Source organism: Limulus polyphemus, unplaced genomic scaffold (genome assembly GCF_000517525.1).
Source record: "Limulus polyphemus unplaced genomic scaffold, Limulus_polyphemus-2.1.2 Scaffold214, whole genome shotgun sequence".
Taxonomy (NCBI): domain Eukaryota; kingdom Metazoa; phylum Arthropoda; class Merostomata; order Xiphosura; family Limulidae; genus Limulus; species Limulus polyphemus.
Window position 1 is genome coordinate 824,147 of NW_013665824.1, and position 21,009 is coordinate 845,155.

Genomic DNA, 21,009 nt, shown 5'->3' on the forward strand with positions numbered 1-21,009 from the left:
TCTACTACGTACGTAGTATATCTAATTATTATTCTTCTAGAGATGGTATTTCTACATGGATTCCAGGACTATCCTCCTTTTCTCACCTTCCCCTACCAGTAGTATTGTTCATTACTATTCTTACTAGTGACTGTCATGCATATGCAATTCTATGGGCACTTTTTGTTCCATCTATTGTCAGTCTCACTTTGTAATACAGTACATTACCTCTTCTCACATAAATAGCTATTCTCATTCAGTGCTGTCCTCTATATGCAAAAAATATTTTCACATACCACAAGCCTTGAGCTCCCACATACCCTGTGATCAACATGGTTAAACTGAATCTCGCATGTAAATCATTATGCGACAACCCTCTACCAATAGGAATGTGATACACCCTCCTAATGCATGTGACTCCCTCTATTCGATTCTACTGAACTATCACTTCTCGTTTAGCAGTGCTTGTGTTAAGACTTTTTTATCGTGCTCTTCAATTGTATTTTTTTCTTTAAACTTAGTGCATTTTTAAAAAATTAATTTTGAAGTGGAACTGTTCTTTTCAATTTTACAAAGTTCACAAACTTCAAGATAACTTATTTTTTCCCAGTTTTCATTTTTAAAAATTCTAGCACTGTTGTGTTTGATCATTCATTGTTAACAATGAATTCTGAAATCTAAGTTACCCCTTCAAAGGTAATACCATCTTCCAGGATACTTATACAGGCTGTAGGTGGGGGTAACTTGGCTATGGAATTATCAGCTCTCATCTGCCATGAGATTGATTGTTATATGAGTTAACCTGCTTCTTCTGATGTTGCCCATATTCCTCCTGAACGTGCTGAACCTGTTCAGGTAAGTGAGTAATTTGATAGCTTTTCTTCCTCCACCTGATTTTGCTGTGTCTTCCTATGCCCCTACTGCCAAATCAGTTAGGCCTAATACAGCTTTTTAGACATGTTTTCTCAGGTGTGTTCTGTTTCATCTATTTCCCCAATTTCTTATAATCTCCTTCATTTTTTGTTACATGATACCCCCTTCTCTCAGTATTTTGTGCTCCCCCCTTTCCCTGGATATTAGGGTTCATGCAAAGTATTTTGTCTCTCAGATGATTGAGGGTACTAGCATGCCTCGCCCTCCACAGGATTCGGTTTAAGTTTGCTTTAGCCTACCATCAGGCTGAATTTCTGTATGGCCTGCCTCTCCAGTGGGATGTTTTCTGAAATATTCCTGAGACTTTGGAATCCTATGTTGAATCGGTGAGACAGAAATTGACCTTTCATTTTTGGTTGATTTTTTGTCTCATTCAGAGCCTAGACAGGCCCCTATTACTGTTTTCCATCTTGCTCTTTCCCAGCTCTTACCTCCAGGGGTTCCACTTTTCATCGTAGCATTTGATTCAGATGGACATGTTGCCAACAGCACCAACGACTACCTGAGAGCTTGCTTGACTGATTTTGCTCCCCTGTGGCAAGTTTTTGCCACAGATCTGTGGGTTATTAAGGTATTATCCGGGGGATTTGTCATCCACTTCCTCTCCCTCCTGCATTGTCTTGGGTGCTCATATCCTTTCCATTGCCTCAGGATCCTACCACTAGTCAATGTTTGTCTGAGGTGGTACAAAATCTTCTCTCCCTAAAAGCCATCGAACCTGTAATTCATCCTTCTCCAGATCTTTATTTTAGGCTGTTTGTGGTATCCAAGAAAATTGGGTACTGGCAGCCTGTGATCAATTTCTCCTGCCTCAATCAATTTTTGGTTCTGCCCAGATTTACTATGAAGTCTTTTCTCACCCTCAGGTCAGTTTTTTCTCTTGGTTTATGGATGACCAAAATAGATGTCATGAAAGCTTATCTGCATATTCCAATATCTTGTCTGTTGAGGTGCTATATTCAGTTTGTTCACCATGGGGCAGTGTATCAATTTTGCACCCTGACCTTTGGGCTAGCTTCTGCCCCATATGTCTTTTGTTGAGTGGTCAAGGCTTTTGCCCAACATATGCATGCTCAGGAGTTGTGTTTACACTATTACATGAACAACTGGCGTCTGTTAGCTTGTTCCAAACAGGAGCCCATCACACTCATCTACTGCTCCCCGAGGCAACTTTTTTGAGTTGGTTAATCAAGTTAGAGAAGTCATTCCTTATACCTACCCAATATCTACTTGGGTGTTTTTTTCAACACTCATCTCAGTCAGGCCCAACTTTGTCTTCTTCGACTCCATTCGATGGAGCTTTTAGTTGCCCATGCCCTTACAGCTCCCTCTGTTACAGCTTGCGATGTTCTATCATTTTGGGGGATGTGGTCTGCTATGGAAGACCTTATACTCTAGGATCGAGCACATATGAGGTCACTTCAGTGGGCTCTGCATGATTAGTGGAACCTTGCATGGGATCCATGAGAGGCTCCTATTTCCCATGTCGATGATCTTCATTGGTGGTTGGACAGGGCTCCTATGTCAGCAGGTTTTCTGCTTCCTCCCTCGTCTGGATTTGCATATCTTCATGGATGCTTTCCTCCAGGGCTAGGGGGCATGGGTTGATCAGCAGGAAGCTTAAGGTCTGTGGTCTTCAGCCAAGCAATCTTACCATATCAACATCCTGGTGATTCATGCTATACATGATGCTTTGGATCATTTTCTTCACCTTGCCAGTAATGTCTGGTCCTGATACATTCTGACAATTCTACAGTAGTGGCTTATTTCAATCACTAAAGCAGCATCCATTCTCATTCCCTTTGTGTTCAAATCTTGGATCTCCTTTTTTGGGACTACATGCTCAGTATTCAATTCCTTGTGTGCCATATTCTGGGTGCATTCAATCTGGTCACAGATTGTCTTTCCCATCCCGATAAAGTTTATCCAATGGAGTAGTCTCTCGATCCTCTTGTTTTCCAGTGGCTATGCCTTCAGTGGAGTACTCCTCACCTAGATGCATATGCCACATCCCTCAATACCAAGTTACCCATGTTTTGGTCTCCAGTCCCTCATCCACTTGCACTGGTCGTCGATGCATTCAGTCACGATTAAACCAACAAATACCTATATGTGTATCCTTCCATCCGTCTTCTTTCCAGGGTGATTTTGATCATCCATGTCATCCATGTCATGACCATCTAATTGCTCTTTATTGGTCAGCATAACTGTGGTTTCTGTGGCTGCTCTAGCTCAAATCTGCCCCACCATTACCTCTTCCTCCATCCCTTCTACATCAACCTTGGTCACTGCAATTTCGTCTAGCTCTTCAAATTCCCCATCTTCATTCCTGGTTTTTATCTGGTCCTTGGCGAGTAGATCCGGATTGTCCTGGTGAGTCACTTCATTTTTAGCTTGTTCCATTTGCCCTTCCTCTATGGATGTTTCTCAACGTAAGTGGATCATTTTCCACCATTAGTCTATGGATTGGAGGTTTTCTTCTGTTCAATTCACTGTTCCTTTTCTTATGGATTTACTCAATTGGCTGTTTGATCAGGGATCTTTGGTCTCCTCAATCGTGAATTATCAGGCTGCTTTATCCCATACTTTTTATTTTTCCCAGTATAGTAAAGTTTTTACCTCTCCTACCCACTCCCTACTGTTGCATTCCTTCCCAATTTGTCATTCTCCTTGGCATGCAGCCCTTCTGGATTGGGATGTCAATGTGGTTCTTCACCATGTTACTTTGTCTCTCTTTGAATCTCTGTCCTTGTGTTCAATTTTTCACTAATCCCTTACGACCCATTTCCCTCTCCTATTAGCTTGCCCACATCATCAGTCAGATTTAGTTGCCATCAACATTTCATGTACCTTATATCATTCCACATATATTCTCTTTTATCCAGATTGAACTTTCCTTCCCAAAACTTTGTTGGTTCATCAGGGTAACTTACCCTTCACACTGATTCTCTTCCTTCCATTCCCCACATTTATCCTCAGTCTGATAGACTACGTACATGCTCTTTGTTCTTATATTGCCCACATGGCTTCCTTCTGTGGTGCCCATTCCCATCTCTTCATTCCGTGGCAGCTATCCTGTGTTCATGACCTTTCTCTTTCCATCCCTACCAGTTGGGTTCACTTTTAATTCAATTGGCTTATACTCCCTTGTCTCCTTCTTCCTGTAATTTGTTCCAGGTGTCTTCTCATTAGAGTAGGCACCTTACATTTTCCCTGGTGTCTCATCTCTGTCATCCCTTGCGGGAACTTCTTCGATCAGGCATTTGGACCACACCACATACGTTCATCTCTCTCTCTGTCTGCATCAGATCGCTATTTCTTCATTGTCGATTTATTGTCTTCCACCTGTGACAATTCTTCAGACTTCAGTGAGACTGTGACTGGGTAAGTTATTTATTGTATACTTCTTATTTTTCAGGGGCTTTTCCCGTTTTTACTCTATGGATCCTGCTCTTTGGTGAGTGGTGCCTAACCAGGTATCCTTCAAATATTCTTCACACTGTCAGGCCATGATGGCTTAATATTTATAAATTTCATGGCCACTAAATGCTCACTGTGGAGATGGGTTGTTTCACGAGATTGCTTGTAGGTTTTTACTCGCAATATCGATTTGCCTCATTAATACCCCTGTTCCGGACCGTACTCAGCCTGTGTCCTGTTGGACGGCTCTGTGTGCCTTATTATGGAACTCTTATTTTAAGGTTCTTCATCTTATTCTGCCCATATCCTGGGACCCCTATTTTTCATACCATCAGCCCTGGCTCTACAAGTGCTCACTGTGAGATGAAGTGTTCCACTGGAAGACCTCTTGAGGTTTCTTCATGATCTCTCTCTCTCTTTATGTATGTATGTGTATATATATATATATTGCATTTCATATTCAATTCAGACCATACTCATTCAATGGACTATCACGGAAAAAAGCCAACATCAAAGCAGTGTTTCTGCCCACTTCTCTTGCTATTTCTTGCCAGCTTTTAAAAATAGGGTTTCACAGTCACCCATTGCAATGTTACCAGTAAAAGACCTTTTCAGACTGAAGGACCTTCTCCCACAGTTGATAGCCTGATAGTCGAGAAGATGTGCACATTAGGTATAGTCTGAATTAGCCTCAAAAATACTATACATATTAGCTGTCCAACAGCTTTTATGTGAGTACTTGGATGGCCATATTCCTATTCTGCTCATTCTTGTGACACAATTATGGCTTCTTTGCCTCTTCCATTCTCCTATAACTGCAGGTGTGCCCCTATGAAACTCCTGCCATCAGGTGTCACACCCATGAGCTTCCTTTGGATGATTTCTGAAAGGAGCTCATCTAGGTAACCTTTGTACTGGTACCTTCATCATCTCAATGTGTAATTCTAGCTATTCTGTGTTTGGAGGTGATTAATCATTTTGGAAGTTAACATTTTGCTGTACCAGAAAATGTATTTCCAAATAAATACCTCATCACACATTCCCACCCATCCTTCCTACTTTCCAGTGCACATTTCTTCAATGCCTCGATGAAGAATAAGGATCCATAAGCACAAAATGTAGAAGGAATCATTGTGCATGGAGGTGTGTTGCACTCTTATTGGTGGAGGGTTCTGCTGCATGATGACATGCAATACAAGTTCACATGGTTACACATGAGATTAGGTCGGAGTTTTCACAAGACTGGTGGGTTACAAATCTCTTTGACAGAATGCGCAGAAGAACTGAGGAAGATGGCTATTCTGTGTATGGAGGTTAGTATCTGTCAGAAATACATTTTCAGGTAAGGAAAATGATAACATTTTTTCAAGTACAGTTAGGCCTAAAATTACAACACAGATTTTATTGTAATACAAGTTTATCTTTAGGTAGATTATAGACCTTTGCTAGGATACTAAAGTAATTAAATAGTAGATAGAAATAAAGATTTAGCACAAGCAATAGCTAAGTGAGGTAGAATAAGAAGAAGGGGAATTTATGTTAGGGGGTTAAAATTGTCTCCATTGTTGGAACTGGTGCTTGTTGTAGCTGCTGAGTATTACAAAGTAGTACCTTAGTCTTTAGCATATTTAGGATTATTAGTTGTAACTAGACAAAAGTGCATGTAAGTAGTTACACAATTGAGCTACTTTTGTAGATTATTCCTTCAAGACTTTTTATTCAAATGTCACTCAGAACAAGGGAGTTGCTGCCCATTTCACTTTTTATTTATAATAAATACTCTGTCTAAATTATAAAAGAATGTAGCTTAGTAATTTCATGAGGTGGCAAAGGGAAAGCAAGAATTTCTGATGATTTGAAAATTTCAGCTATTTGGCTGCTGAATAAGTAATAATTAATATCCAACAAAAATAAATTTATAGGCATGTTACTGAATGTCCATTATAACTCTAATCAAAATAGTATTGTAAAATCACACACTTTATCATACTTGAGGTACATGACTAATGAGAAAAACGTAACATCAATTCTGAAACCAATAATGTTAAATGTATATTTGAAGGATTATTTGAGTATGATGTGTATACGTATATAAGATTTGTATTATTTTTGTAATTCACATATTTTTATCTGTTTTCTCTATTTTACTGCCATTTACAAATTCTTTTTTGTTGCTAAATGTTCTAGAAAAACCACATGGTTGGTCTAAGCCTTATACCAATGATGTAATTGGTTGCCTTGACTGTTTGAGTTTCTCACCTGAAGACCTGTGTGCTCATGACCTGGCTGATCATAATTATTATGCTATCTGTGCTGGGATCCTGGCTCCAGATGCATATTATTCTTCTAGAAATGGATTTCTACATGGTATTCCTCCTCATATTGACTTACAAACAAACTTATCCCATTTGGTTAAAGAATGTGCACATCCAACATCCCAGTTCAACAGATTTCTAATCGTCCCAAGGTTAGTTAAGGCCCTGCAATTTGCAGAAAAAGAAACACTATAAAAGTTAGTACACTAAAAGTAGTAGAAAATGATGGTGGAAAAAATTACTGAGAAATAAAACACTAGTATTACTAAATTTTATGAAGCAATCAGGAAGCCATTGATTCAAATTAATGTACAAAACGAATTATGGTAATTACTGAAAGGTTCAAATAACTTGAACAAAAGTTTATAAAATATAACTGTATGTTTTAATTTAGCATAGAGTTACACAAAGAAAAGAAATTAAAGCTACAAGAGAAACATCAAATTAAATTCATTGCTTATACAATCTAACTTAGAATAACAGCTACTGTTAAGGAAATCAAACTTGTTTACATTATTGCAAAGGATTCTCATACATAGTGAAAAAAGCTGGAAATTTAGTTTTTTATCAAATAAGAACTGTTGTTAAAATATGTCCTGGTAAAAGTTTCAAGTGTATGTAATAAAAAAAGGCTAAACATACCTATGTAGTAACTATGTGTAAATTGAGTAATCTTTTGATCTGCATAAAATTTGAATTTGTATAAAAAGCTAATTAATTAGGGACAGTATGTACACATATGCACAAGTTTAGTGTGTATTGGTAAATCTTGTTTGTTTTATCAATAGTTTAGTTGGAATAAAATGATATTGATTTTATGTTTTACAATTTTAAGTATTCTACAAGAAATAGAATATCTTCTAAAGCACTTTTTAGTCTGGCTTCATTAACATAAGACAAATAATCAGACTAAGATCTGTCTTGTTTTGCTGTTACTATATAAATTTGTTTTCTTATGATTTTCAAACAGGTTGTTTTTAAAAAATCTTTAAATTTAAAGTTGTCCAACTTAAGACTAAATTAATATTTTATAAAGTTACCAACTGCAGAAGAATATATGATTTTGTTCAGTATAAATGTTTTACACTTTGTAATCATGAATTTTAAATTGAGACTTCAGGGTATTTTTGAAATAAAATTTTATACTTTATTTTCAAAATCATGTTGGATAAATGTTTTTAAAAATACAAAACTTGCACACTTTACTGCTAAATGTAAGTTTATACTATTACTTTTGTACAGTGGCAGTTAATGGAAAGGTAACATTCATACTTTGTGGTTGTGTGTAACTGGGATAGCAAACATAAGTTTGAGAGACCATACTTCTATGTTTTGAGGGTACCGTTATGTACTGTAACTTTGTCATAGGTATGGAACAGAAGTTAATGGAATACAGTGTTTGTACAGTTGAATTAGCAGTCTGAGACTGTTGCTATGAATATTGGTCTCTCAAATCAATTTAACTGATTTACAGCTCAGCTACATGTAGAAAAGAATGTTGATTTAAAAACAAAATAGGATTTGCTTGTTCAGATGTTGAAACATATTTTACTTAAGATACAAAGTCAGTAGTTAATCAGAGATCTCAAGTTTAAGGCAGTGGGTGCGAGCTAACCGAAATGATTGAAGAATTAAGAAATCTTTCACATATGCCTCCACTCTCTAGTGCTTAACAAGTACTCAGGTAATAGTTATTGATCCCAAAAGAATACATAAAAATGCAAAAGAGCATGTCAAAACTTGTCATAAGACCTTAACCTTGTCTGTACAGCAGGGGTCAAAGGACACATCACAACCAGTTTATCATAGAGTTACATTCAAAGTTAATCAAATAACTTTATTATCAATGTAAGTAAATAGATTTGGTATCAAAACATAGCTTAAAATTTAAATTTTAATATTGTGTAAGTTTAATGTCTTAATTTCGAATTCTCAATCTCGACTTCTCTGTACTATGAACCCATATTAAATTTTATTTTTACCCTTATTTGATGATCTCAGTTTACCAAAAATTACAAACTTTAGATATTGCTAAGCCATAATGTAAACTTATAGCCTCCTATCTCATTATGTCTTTCAGAAAGTTTCAACTCAATGATTCTCTCTGGTATTTGTTACTGGATTATCTATAATTGACAGAAAGAGCAGATTCTGCTTCACAAGAGTCATTACGAGGCTAGTTCATTTAGTCATCAAATTAGGAAATATTTAGCCTCAATTTCATTGTTTTCCTTTGTAGTATTCAGCTCAAACAGCTAACAGTTTTTAACCTATATATATAGCTTACTTAGAAAGCCAGTTAAATTATAGTAGTTTTTTTTTGTACATGATAATGTTTTATGTTCCGAATTGCATATTTGAAACAAAATATTTTGAATTACTAACATCATTACACAAAGATTTACTGACCTTGCCACAGCATACTATAAAAAAGGAGAACAACGTAATAACCTTTCCGCAAAATTCTCCAAACTATCTGAAACCTTGTATTCCTGACACAATTACACCTCTCTTACCACATTTTCAGAACATTCACACAGACAAACAAGCCAACTTGAAGTTACACCACCCAGAGCTGATCTTGTCTCCGAGCCAGCAAGTTCAACAGACTCACCTGACTAACAATTCATCCCGATCATTTATATCACCATTCAGTCCATTCTCAACAACCAACTCTCCGCTATATCCATTGGTTTCCCGCATCAATCCCATCCACACAAACCTTTCAGTATCTACACCATTGCTCTCTTCCATGACTATTCTCCCAGAAGCTCTTTCTGTCCCTAGGAACCTACCATTAACTCTAACTCCAATGATCTAAAAATGAACGTTAGTTTACTTTCAGTGTTAATGTCAAATTTTCATTTCTTTTATTAGTGGATTTCAGATTTTTATTATATCATTTTTAATTGTACAAATAATCATCATTCCATATCTTATAAAATCTGTATGTTGTACTATGTATTATAATACTTTGTAGAAACTTATTATATATCAACTTGTTTGTAAAAACTGTTATTTGAAATCTTATGTGTTGTTATGCCTTATGTGTTCAATAAAAAACAACCTCAGTTCTCTATGAGACAGAATGCTCAACCACAGGTGCAGGCATGTACACTGAATCACTCTCCCTCGCTTGATCTTCGTTTCGTTGGGTCGGACGAAAACTTTCGAAAGAGCCTACAAAAACATTTATGCCGCCATGATACTCCTCCACAAACTCTTCTCTGCTTTTCTTGTCTCCCTCTCAATACCAGCCAGCCAAAACAAGTTGACCAAACCATCTCCACCTGATGCAAAACAACATCTCAACAAGAGTGGGGTGAAGAGGAATACCTGACCACCCCTTGTTCAATACCTAAATCACTGCCAATTGTTTTTTTTTGTTTCTTTGGTGACCCGTGTGAATGCCTTTTCATACCTGTGGACAAATGAATTACCATATGCACTGGAAGGCCTGTTGTTTCAGCACTTTAAACCTAGCTTACAGATATTGGCAAGGAAAGCTGGATAATGAAAGTGGTCCTAAAATTGCTTTTAGCACTTGAGATGGTTTGTGTTATGCCATTGGGCTTATGCAATGCGCCTGCTGCTTTTCAGAGGCTAATGAATGTTACTCTAAGAAGGATGCTATGTGAGAGGTACTAGACCTATATCAGTGATGTCTTGGTGTTTGTCCACACATTTGAGTCTACTGAGGATGGTGCTTCAATGATAAGGAAGGCTTGAAGTGGAAACCAGGGAATTGTGCACTTACATATATGCTGGTGGGATTCCTGGTCACATTATGGGTAAAAATGAAGTCTACAGACCCTACAAAGATTTCAGTGGTGCAAAACTGGTTTCATCCCTGACCAGTTAAGGTTTCTGAAGTTTTCTTGGTTTTGTATTGTATTATCAAATTTTGTGGACAGTATTTTCAAGATTACCACATTTTCATCTGCTCTCACTAAAGCTAATTCAGATTTTAGATGGACTGGGCTGTAACCAAACATTTCAATTGTTCACATAATCTGTAGTTGAAGCTAAGTAATTGGCATACCCACAATAAGATTGTAAATCCTTGTTGGATACTAATACCAGTGATAGCAGAATTGGAGCAGTATTGTCATGGTTGCTGGACAGAGTGAAACATGTTATTGCTAGCCATACTTTGATGGCTCCTAAATGCATATACTGCGTGAGAAAGAAAGAACCGCTTGCAGGTGTAGTATTCATTAAACATTATTGCTACTACTTATGTGGTAGAAAACTCACTATTTATGGGGACAATGAGGCATTGAAGTACTTATGAACCTTAAAAATCTGGAAGGGATAATTGATTGTTGGATCAATATGCAAAAAGAGTATGACCTCATTGCCCAGGCCTGCAACATGGAAATGCCAATGAACTGTCTCACTGCACAGAAAACTGCTAACTGTAGTGAGTGAGTTAGTTAAAATGGCAATAAAATATCATGTTAGTTTGCTGACTGGTGTTTATGGTTGTCTAGAACAGTAAATGTAATTTTTGTGTAATATTTTATTTGGTACATGCTATAACAGACTACACAAATATTAATTGTGGCTGAATGAAGTTTGGCTGAATAATACCAGTAATTATTATTATTTTGTGAAGTCAAGAGAGCTGGTCAAGTTTATCATATCTTAGATGATAGCATATTATACTATCCACAGCTATTGAAACCTAACTAGCAATGTAGAACATTTTGTTATGTTTGTAATGGTGCACAAGCTGAAGGCAGTTTTTACAATGTTACTAGTATAGAAGCCACAAAGTAACAATGAGATATATAAGTATATGCCTGTGTACACTTATGAATATGTTTGCAGTGTTGTACACAAGTATCTTACATTAAGTTGTTCATGAATGTATGACACAAGTGAATCAGTTACCAAGATACAACAGTCAAGTAATATATGAATGAAAGTTAAGGTTTTGAGATAAGAAGTAAACCATGATTACTGACACATGAAAATTCATTAGAATATAAAGTGTACCCAGTATTTTCATTAATGCTTATGAGAGAAAGTTTTCAATTTTGACACTGAACTATTTGGCATATAATTTATTTTTCTTATTGAAAAGGTAAAAATAATAGGTGCTCTCTCACTACATGTAAGGGAAAACATGGTTTTTAAGCCATGTTAGTGAAAGGTATTTCCTATTGGATCAAGTAAAAATAGCTAGGAGGGATGAAATTACAGAGTGCAAAATCTATAGAGAGTAGCTTATCTGTGTGATAGAAAAATAAGTAGGTTTAATAAGTCTTGATACAAAATTAATAAACCCCTCTAACCTGAGCGCTTTCAAAAGGTGGACCTTTCTTCTTCAGGGGCAAACTGGGAACCTGAAGAAGAAAAAGTCCACTTTTTGAAAGTGCTCAGGCTATAGGGTTTTTATTGTTTTCTATATAAGAATATCATAACACTTCTAACTCCGTTTAATGTAGTATTATTTGATATTTATCAATTATTCTGAGTACATGTAGTTTTAATATAACACTAGCCAAAAAAGTTAACTTGGAATTTGTTCTAGTTGCCTTATTTCTTTGTCATTCTCTTGAGATAGCACCTGGTCTGCTCGTTATTAGGGTAAGGGTTGGCTCTAATGCTGTACATTATACAGAAATGTCAACAGTAATGTCTTCCAACAGTTGACTATGTGATGTCTTGAGGTTATAATCTCTCTTATGCTTAAATGAAAATGGCCAGTCACATGGGTAGTGCTAATAACTCTTTGTAAATCTGACATTGCCTCTTAACTCTTCAACTGCAGTTGACATTATATAATGTAAGCATTTTGCACACAACATTTTAAATGGTCTGTGCATATGGGGTGGTAGGCAGATTTACACACAAGCCACAAACGAAGGGTTCAGTAAGGAATGTTAGATTTAAACAGTCTAGTATGTAGTCATGACTGGGAAAGTTTGGAAAATAATCTTGATTGATACAGTTTAAAGAGAAAATAGCTTATGATCCACTAAAGGTGACAGTCCAGGATGTAAGCAAACACACATACTTTGTTTATGTTCACTTGTATACTACAATCTGTCCAGTTTCTGTACTTCATTCTCATGAATTCAGTGAAATTTAAAACTACTCTGTAATAGACATCTTATTGAGTCTCCTGTTATTCAGCAGATCTGTATCTGAAAGAAGTGTAGTTGTAGCAAGATTTCTGTTATAGTGGGTTCTCATGATTAAAAACTATAGGTTAACACTTCTACTATTCTTCCATTATTTCACCCTTTTGTAGAATATATATTTTTGAATATTATCTAGAAAGTGTTTGTAAATTTTGCTTCCTGTACCTGGAGTTGTGGGGAATTCACTGTAACCTTGTAAAGTATAGTCATATTAGAATGATCTCAAAAACATTCGAAGGTCAGACCAATCCATGTTGTTTTGACCACTACTTGAGGCAGTTATATGTGATGACCAGCACATTTTTTAAGAAATATTTCCTGATTGTGATTGGCTGGGCTATAAAGCATTGTAATTTCTAAGTTTCTTGACTTTGTGTAAAGTTATAATCAAAATGTTTAAGCCATTGTTTTCTTAACTTTGAAAATTTCTGTTTTCAGTTATATTTAATTTTGTAGTCATATTTTAATTTCATTTATGTTACTTGAAGTTTATTCAAACTCATAGGTATCTCCAAGATGTGCATGGGTGTACTGATTGTCAAGGCAAAATTGAATCGCCTTTAATGCTGGTTGATTTAAAAATATGGCATCCTGGATATTACAGTAAAACAAAAACAGCAACTTGTCTTTGGAAAATGTTTAATATATTAAAAGTGGGTTTTATATTGTTAATGTATATACATAAAATTTTCTTAGTTCAATCTCATCATTTTTCAAATATATATTTGAGAGATAGGAAAAAATTAAACTTTTCACAAGCAGGATTAGCATTTGGACAAAATTGTAATCAAAACATGCTCTACAAAGTATAGCACTACAAAGAATAAAAGGCTAGTGAAAAGAATGAGGTAGATTTGTTTGTTTGAAGTTAAGCACAAAGCTACACTTTGCATTATCTGTGATCTGTCCATCACGGGTATCGAAACCCGATGTCTAGAGTTGTAAGTCTGCAGACATACTGCTGTGCCACTGTGGGCCAAATGAGGCATAAGCAATGCCACAAGCATGGTATGGAAATAATTAGATTTCCAAATTTTCTCTTTCATGGGATACGTAACTCCTCCATATACTTTATTGCTGAGGATATTAATCACAGATGTCACTGTCCAATTAAAGTGTTTTTATAAAGAAAGATTACAGTATATTTTTGGTAAGAAGCTACTAGTATAGTGCCAACCTGCACAGCATTTTATGTAGCCGTACCTAACAGAAATTAAGTATTTTAGTTGTACAATGCCTTAATCATGAAATGTTTATCTTGTAATAAAAAAGTACTCTTAGGTCAGTAAATTCTTTTTTATTTATGGACTGCAAATGGTCTAAGTTAACTTCTACTATAATCTTAAAAAAAAAAGAAAATATTTACAGAAAAGAGACAATAAATGAAGAAGGTTGGTGATGAAATAATTTATGGAGTATGTAGTACTCTGGTTAACTGATAGTTTTCATATGAATTATAAAGATCATAAAGCTTATTGGGCTAGTCCAGAGTCTGCAGAGAGTTGTTATAATAAAATGATTTTGGATATGAAAAATAATAAGTCACATCACAATCTTGGTGGAATAACATTTCAGATCTACATTTTAATATTGTTTTGAGTTAAATAGGTAGTGTGCATGATGTCATCAAAAACTGGTCGCTTATGGGAAGCATGTATAACAGCTGTTTCAAACACAAGGTATTCCTACACTTAGATCATGAAAATGTGTTCAGATTGGGGATTTAGAATTTTCAAGATGTAGTTATACTTATATTTATTGTCACTGGAAAAAAGTATGGATTATCTTTGGGACAGGAGTATCCACAACAAGACTTGCAACAATTCATACCCCAGCCATCAGATAGATGGCTAGACATGATGGAGCTCGAAGTTCATTTTATTTGTTTAGCTTATGGAACTTGAAACTACTATGTTTGAGTCAATTGAAACAAAAAACAATACCCAATAATTAATAAATATAATAACAAAAATAATGTTAATATAAAGGATACACAATTAAATACTAAATGCAATTTATTCATAGAGATTTGAACTTTCTAGTGAACTGATATTGTAACTAAGTATTTCTAATCAGTTTATTATAAAGGAATGTCTTTAAAATCATGTATATAATATATGAAATTATTTGTTTTAGTATATATAGTTAGTTCACTTAAGCTGAGCTCTTGGTGATTTAATGAGTAATACATATTAAAAAATTACAGTGTGGTACAACAAAAAAATGAAGAAAAAAAGAAAAGCATTTTGGCCAAAAGACTTGGGTTCTAATCATATCTATCTTATTATAAGTGAGAATTACAAAGCTATATCTCTATCTAACTCTGTATGATTTCAGTGCAAAGTGACTGATGGACATAAAAATGTAACTTACTACAGCTAGGTGGTTTGTTTGTAATTAAGCACAAAGCTACGCAATGAGCTATCTTTGCTCTACCCACCACGGGTATCGAAACCCGATTTCTAGCGTTGTAAGTCCGCAGACATACTGCTGTGTTTAGGTGGTATGTTATCAATAGGCTGGCATAGAAAATGTCTTGAAATGTTGTTACCTACTATACTATTCATTTCACAAAATATGTATGCCTAGCAAATTCCATCACATACCATGAAATGTTTGTAACCATTATCTAAAAATAAAATGTTTACTTGCCAAAAAATAAAAATTTTTAAATATTCTAATAAGGAAATAAAAGAAAATTTTGATTTTGTAGAGATTTATTTTGAAACTTCTGATGGATAGTATAAAAACAATATGTATCATATGAAAACTATAAGATATTAACGGAGTAGTGGCTTTTCTTAGATCTAACTAATTAACTGCCTTAACAAGTGTTGCCAAACAAGACCCTTTCCTCTTTCATGGGCCTTGTATTAGTTCCTGAACATTGTACTCAATGATACTTCTGCATCAACTTAGTGTGTGATTCAAGATGTCACTGTAGCCACATTTTCAGTATAAAAACTTTTATTGCAAACATCACAAGACAGAAACGTTTGTTTAGGAAGTTCCATTCATATTTTACATCTGAAGTTATCATTTCAACTGATGAAGTGAATTTTATTTTAATGCAAAATGTTCTTAAATTGTACAGTATACATAGTGTATGGTAAGGTTATAGTGTTTTCGCTGAACACTCCAACTAACAGTGCAGCGTCCTCTGTGAACATGTTCAATATGGTGAGAAAAGTAGTATTTTTTGTGTGTTTTACAGTTAACTGTAATGAATCTAGCACTTAAAAGGGCACTTTTGCATCTGAGAACATTTATGAACAAAGTATTATTGAGTTTAGTTCTAAAATACACATTTATAAAACATGTAGCAGACCTCCTAAACATTTAAACGTAAATCACTCATATCAACTATCCTGGCTGAATAGCGTAACTATTTTGTTCAATACTTGTTAGGTTAACATTTTAAATATCCATTTATATCAAAGTTTTCCACAGAATATCACAAGAATCCTACCAGTCATGTTTTTTTTACAATTACAACCAACCAAACAAGCTCAGTCAACTTACTGGCACACTTATGATCAAAACATGCTACTTATACAGAACTAAAAATGAACTCCTAGTAATAAGCATAATTAATTACATATGATATTCAAACTATTATTTATAATAATTAGAATGCAGTATTTCATCAGTTGGGTACCTTTGTTATTAACAATACCTCATATGGTTCATTCAACCCAGGAGGCTTGGGTTAGTCTAGTCCGAAATCTATATATTAAGCTAACAATGCAGAATATTCATTATAATAAAATAATATGGCAATAATTAAAACAATAGTGCATCTGAATATTTTAAAACAAGTTATAATCAAATAAAAGGACAGGAAGTCAGAAAAACTAGTCAACACATTGTGGTACATGTATAGGATTTTTACAAAGTAGCTATTTTGCATCTTTGGAATACTGCTCTTCAAAAAGTTATGTAACAGTAAGCCACTCTGGTAACAGCATGTATTTGTACATATTGTATAGTATCCGTATTAAACTCAATTACTTGAAACATATGCAGTTTTTCTTTGATACACACCATTAATTAAGGATGTATTATTAACAGTTATTTTCAACTATATGCAAACCTTTAAAATCAAAACATAGTTAATCTGTTACAAGTTTTTTTTAACTGAGTGAAATGATATTGCACACAAATACTACAATGAACTCAAAATACCAAACAAAAACATCAATGAAAATTAAGAATTTCCATAACATAAAAGTGTAAACAATGAGATTCCTTAGTTGTTCTCAGCCTACACTGTTAAACTATAACATATATACATTATACAAGCACATATGAGTATTAAATTAACACTTATGCATACTTATTACTGTATTGCCATAATCATTTTTTTTGCACATGTATTCCAGTTTTCATCTGATTTTTCACAAGCATAACAGTATATTATGTAAAGTGAAATGAATTAATCTGTATCATGACAAAGTATTTTTAAAGCTTTCCATAACCATATATGCACCTCTACACTTCTTTATTATCAGCACTATGTATCCAGCCAATAACAATTTTTTATTTCAAAAAAAAAAAATCAGATCAGTTTTTGTTGCAGTAATATATTTTAATTTCTAATAATTTGCAAGTAAAATTAATATTTTTACTTTTAAAGTTTTGTGAATAAAAGATATTACCCTAAATTTCATGTGCAGATACAGTGACATTTAATTTCACTTCCAATGGGAATTATGAAAATAGGCTTTTGACACAGTTTTGCAACGTACAAAAATCAAAACCTGGTAGATGGTTCATTCACTAATAACACTAATCTTAGATCCATTATGATATGAGAAACACATTACCTTCAAAACAATTTTTACACTTTTATTTCAAAGATTCACTTTGTTGAAACGTATGAAAAAAAATTCTTTTTTTTTTGCATTTATAATTTATTTACACATATTAGATCAATAGCACATTTCAACTAATAATTACACAAAAGATATTAAATATTTTATCTCAATCACTACATAGCATATAATCATATTGTAGATTTTTAACTGCACTTTTTTTGGCAATCAATCTCCATGTTATTTGTATTAGGAGAGGTCTACACTCCACAACAATAACAAAAATGCCATTTTGCAACATTTTTAGCTTCTGTTCCTTAACAAACTGGAAGAATGCATCCCATGTTAAGGAAAACATTGTTCATTAGACATTTTGGAAAATGTCTTAAAATTCTCTATTGCTGTTTTGTATTTTACATAGGAAGTAGGTAATACATGGGAGACTGGAATAAACATTTAAATACAAAAATGTTCAATGTTTCAGTTTGACAGATATGTTATGAAAGTAAATAACATACATAAATATATTTCATGAAGACAAAATACAAGTGAAAAGCAAAATCACTGTATCATTGGTATTCTGTATAGAATTACAGCATTGTTAGGCAATATGCTTAACTGAAAGTCACCATTTACAAAAGAAAATTGGATGTCACATTGTTGTCAGTATAATTGGAAATAACAGTCTAATAAATAGGTCATTAATAGACATATATGAAATCAAAACAATAAGTAAGCAGATATTCAATTATTAAAAATTAACAAATATCACAAGAGATTGTATCAATGTTTAAACCATTATTCTGAATAATGAGACAATAAATTAGTCAAGATTAATATACATCCCAATAGTCTGGCTACCTAAAGTACGATATTCTGGATTAATATACAGTTTGTTAGTAACATCCAGTCAATTTTAAATATGTTACAAATAAGGCAGATACTATTATTTTATTATTGAACTTTGCAATATTTCTAAGGTATTTTTATATATCACATTAATTGTATAATGAACTTATCGGTTCCTGCATGTCACAATTAGTCAACCCAAATACTTTTGTTCCAAATTTTTTATATATTTTTTTGTAAGATATCTGTGTTGGGCCCCAAAATTTCTTTACCAGATAGTTCATGATGACAGGTCAACTTCCAACAGTTTATTTAAGTATGTTCCACTGCTTCCGCATAATATCATCAATATTAAATATGTTGATACATACATGAATAGTCCTTATAATGCTGTCCAATAGGAGGTAAGCAGCAAGTTGCTAGACTTTGTGCAAAAATCAAGTGTTCAATTTCCCACAGTTGACAGAGCAAAGATAGCCATTGTGTAGCCTTTTACTAAAAAAAAACAAAAACATAATTCTGTGCAGAATAAGAATTCTACATAAGGACTATTGGGATCAAATGTAATTTCTTTCTATTCATATTATTTTCTGAACAGCTTGGTTACTGCAATAAAAGCCAAACAAGTTTGTCTTTTAGTCTAAGTAAAGTTGCTTATACATTAATATTTTTGATTCTAAAAACTAAGTGAGATCTTGGTGATTTAGACAAATCTAAAAGTGATGTTCACAAATTAACAAACTACACTATTTATTTAGTAAAATGAAGATTTTACAATGATAGTTCATTTGCATTAAATTACCTAGATAAATATGAAAAGGTAGAAATAATATATTAATGACAAGGTCAAGCCTGTATTTTACTACTTTATTAGAACACTGAAATTTTCCATATGCCTGTAAAAAAGTAAAGCAACTTATTGAAAAATAACTGTACATAAAAGATCCACAGATAAATAACTAGTACGTCAAGGAATTCTCCCTTTATTGTTTTATGAAATTTTGTGAAACCTAGCATATAGCATGTACATATCAAGACAACAAATTATACTACCATAAAATTTTTTTACAAATTATAACAAAAAGCACTGTCAGGAAACTACCACATCATCAGTAGGGGGCACCAAGATATCAAATTATTATTTTATGTTTACATACAATTTAGATTCCTCTTCACTAGCTTAACCAAATTTGTTAAAATTTAACAAAATTTAATATACAAAGGCCACATATCAGCAAGGGTGTTAGAAACAAACTGCACCATTTCCATTTCTCAGAACATAAAAAAAATTCTTATAAGGCAAAAAACAAACAAAAAGTTATTTTGATAATTGTATAGAAGTTTTTTCTTCTTTTTAATAGATAGAACCACAGAAGACATATTTCTAATGCAACACTGCTCCAGCAGATTTTGGTAGATGTACATCTTGTAATATTATTTTATATTTTTAAAAAGATGTAATAAATATACAGGCATTTTATTTCATGTAATAAACTGAAGTTGACAGACGTTCCCTATATTAATTGCTCCTTGTATATATCAAAGTTGGTATCTCGAACTGGTGTATTTAAGTGTTTTTCACTCACAAAAAAGAAACCTTTCATTCTATAGGTATTTGAAGAACTTGTAGCAATCCGCCACAATTTAATTCTTCGTACTGTTGGCCGACATTGGGCAGCTTGTACATAATTGAATAAGTAGAGTTGTTTAAACATTTGTTTTAATAACAAGTAAAAGCTTGGAATGGTCTATTCTTTCATTGGGGTGTGTGTCTATGAGCCAGACTAGTTTTGGAGAATTCCACTCCTCATCAGCGACTCTGGACACTACCACCAACGAAAGTTCAGAACAACAACAACATAAGCGTTATTTCATTCCGATCCCAGGGGGACCGGCGGGCTGGTAGAGGGTTATACCCTTTCGTCAGCCAAATGATGAAAAAAGAAAAATGGGTAAAATTAATAATAGATGGGTAAGCAGAAAATGGGGAAAACGCGATATTTGCAGATGGAGGAGACAATTCGGTGAAATGGATGAACAATAACCAGTCTATATCATATTATGGAGATTGTGTGGGAACTGGCAACAGGTATATCGAGTATTATGAATCAGGATAGATAAATGGTGGAAGAGGGGACATCGGCATATCGACGTGGTCGGGATTGTCAGTTGAGAGGGGCATGACATAGAGGTTCAGTAGGTGATAGGCTGGTGCAAAAATGCTTCTCGGAGTGGGTATAGTGGTGGCGAGAACATTGGAGAAGATGAGATTGTGGTCACGAAAACATTTATTAACATAGCGAGTGCGAAGCTGTCGAAGGTGTAATAAAATGTGAGACAAGTTGATACGGCAATAAAGGTCAGAAGTGGGACTAGGGAGTTTGACGCCAAAGGCGAGCCGAAGGGCATAGTGCTCCAAAACCTGGAGACGAGAGTAGAAGGTCAGAGAAGCAGATATCCAGGCTGTATGACCATATGTTAAGCAGGGTCTGATATGTGTCTTGTATGTGTATAGCAGAAGAGGAGGGTTCAGGCCCCAGAAGGTAC

At 34.3% G+C, this 21,009-nt stretch overlaps 1 protein-coding gene across 2 annotated transcripts in view; it reads left to right on the forward strand.

Moving 5' to 3' along the window:
• Nucleotides 1-9,539, forward strand: part of LOC106478477 (deleted in autism protein 1-like) — a 25,628-nt gene extending 16,089 nt beyond the window's left edge. Inside the window, exons 3-4 of one of the 2 annotated variants that reach the window (XM_022382072.1) lie at nucleotides 6,520-6,799; nucleotides 8,728-9,167. In XM_022382072.1, coding sequence (XP_022237780.1) covers nucleotides 6,520-6,799; nucleotides 8,728-8,779 — 332 coding nt within the window. In that variant the 3' untranslated portion in view covers nucleotides 8,780-9,167. The other variant, XM_013939023.2, reaches the window with a different exon arrangement.
• The last annotated feature ends 11,470 nt before the right edge of the window (nucleotides 9,540-21,009 follow it).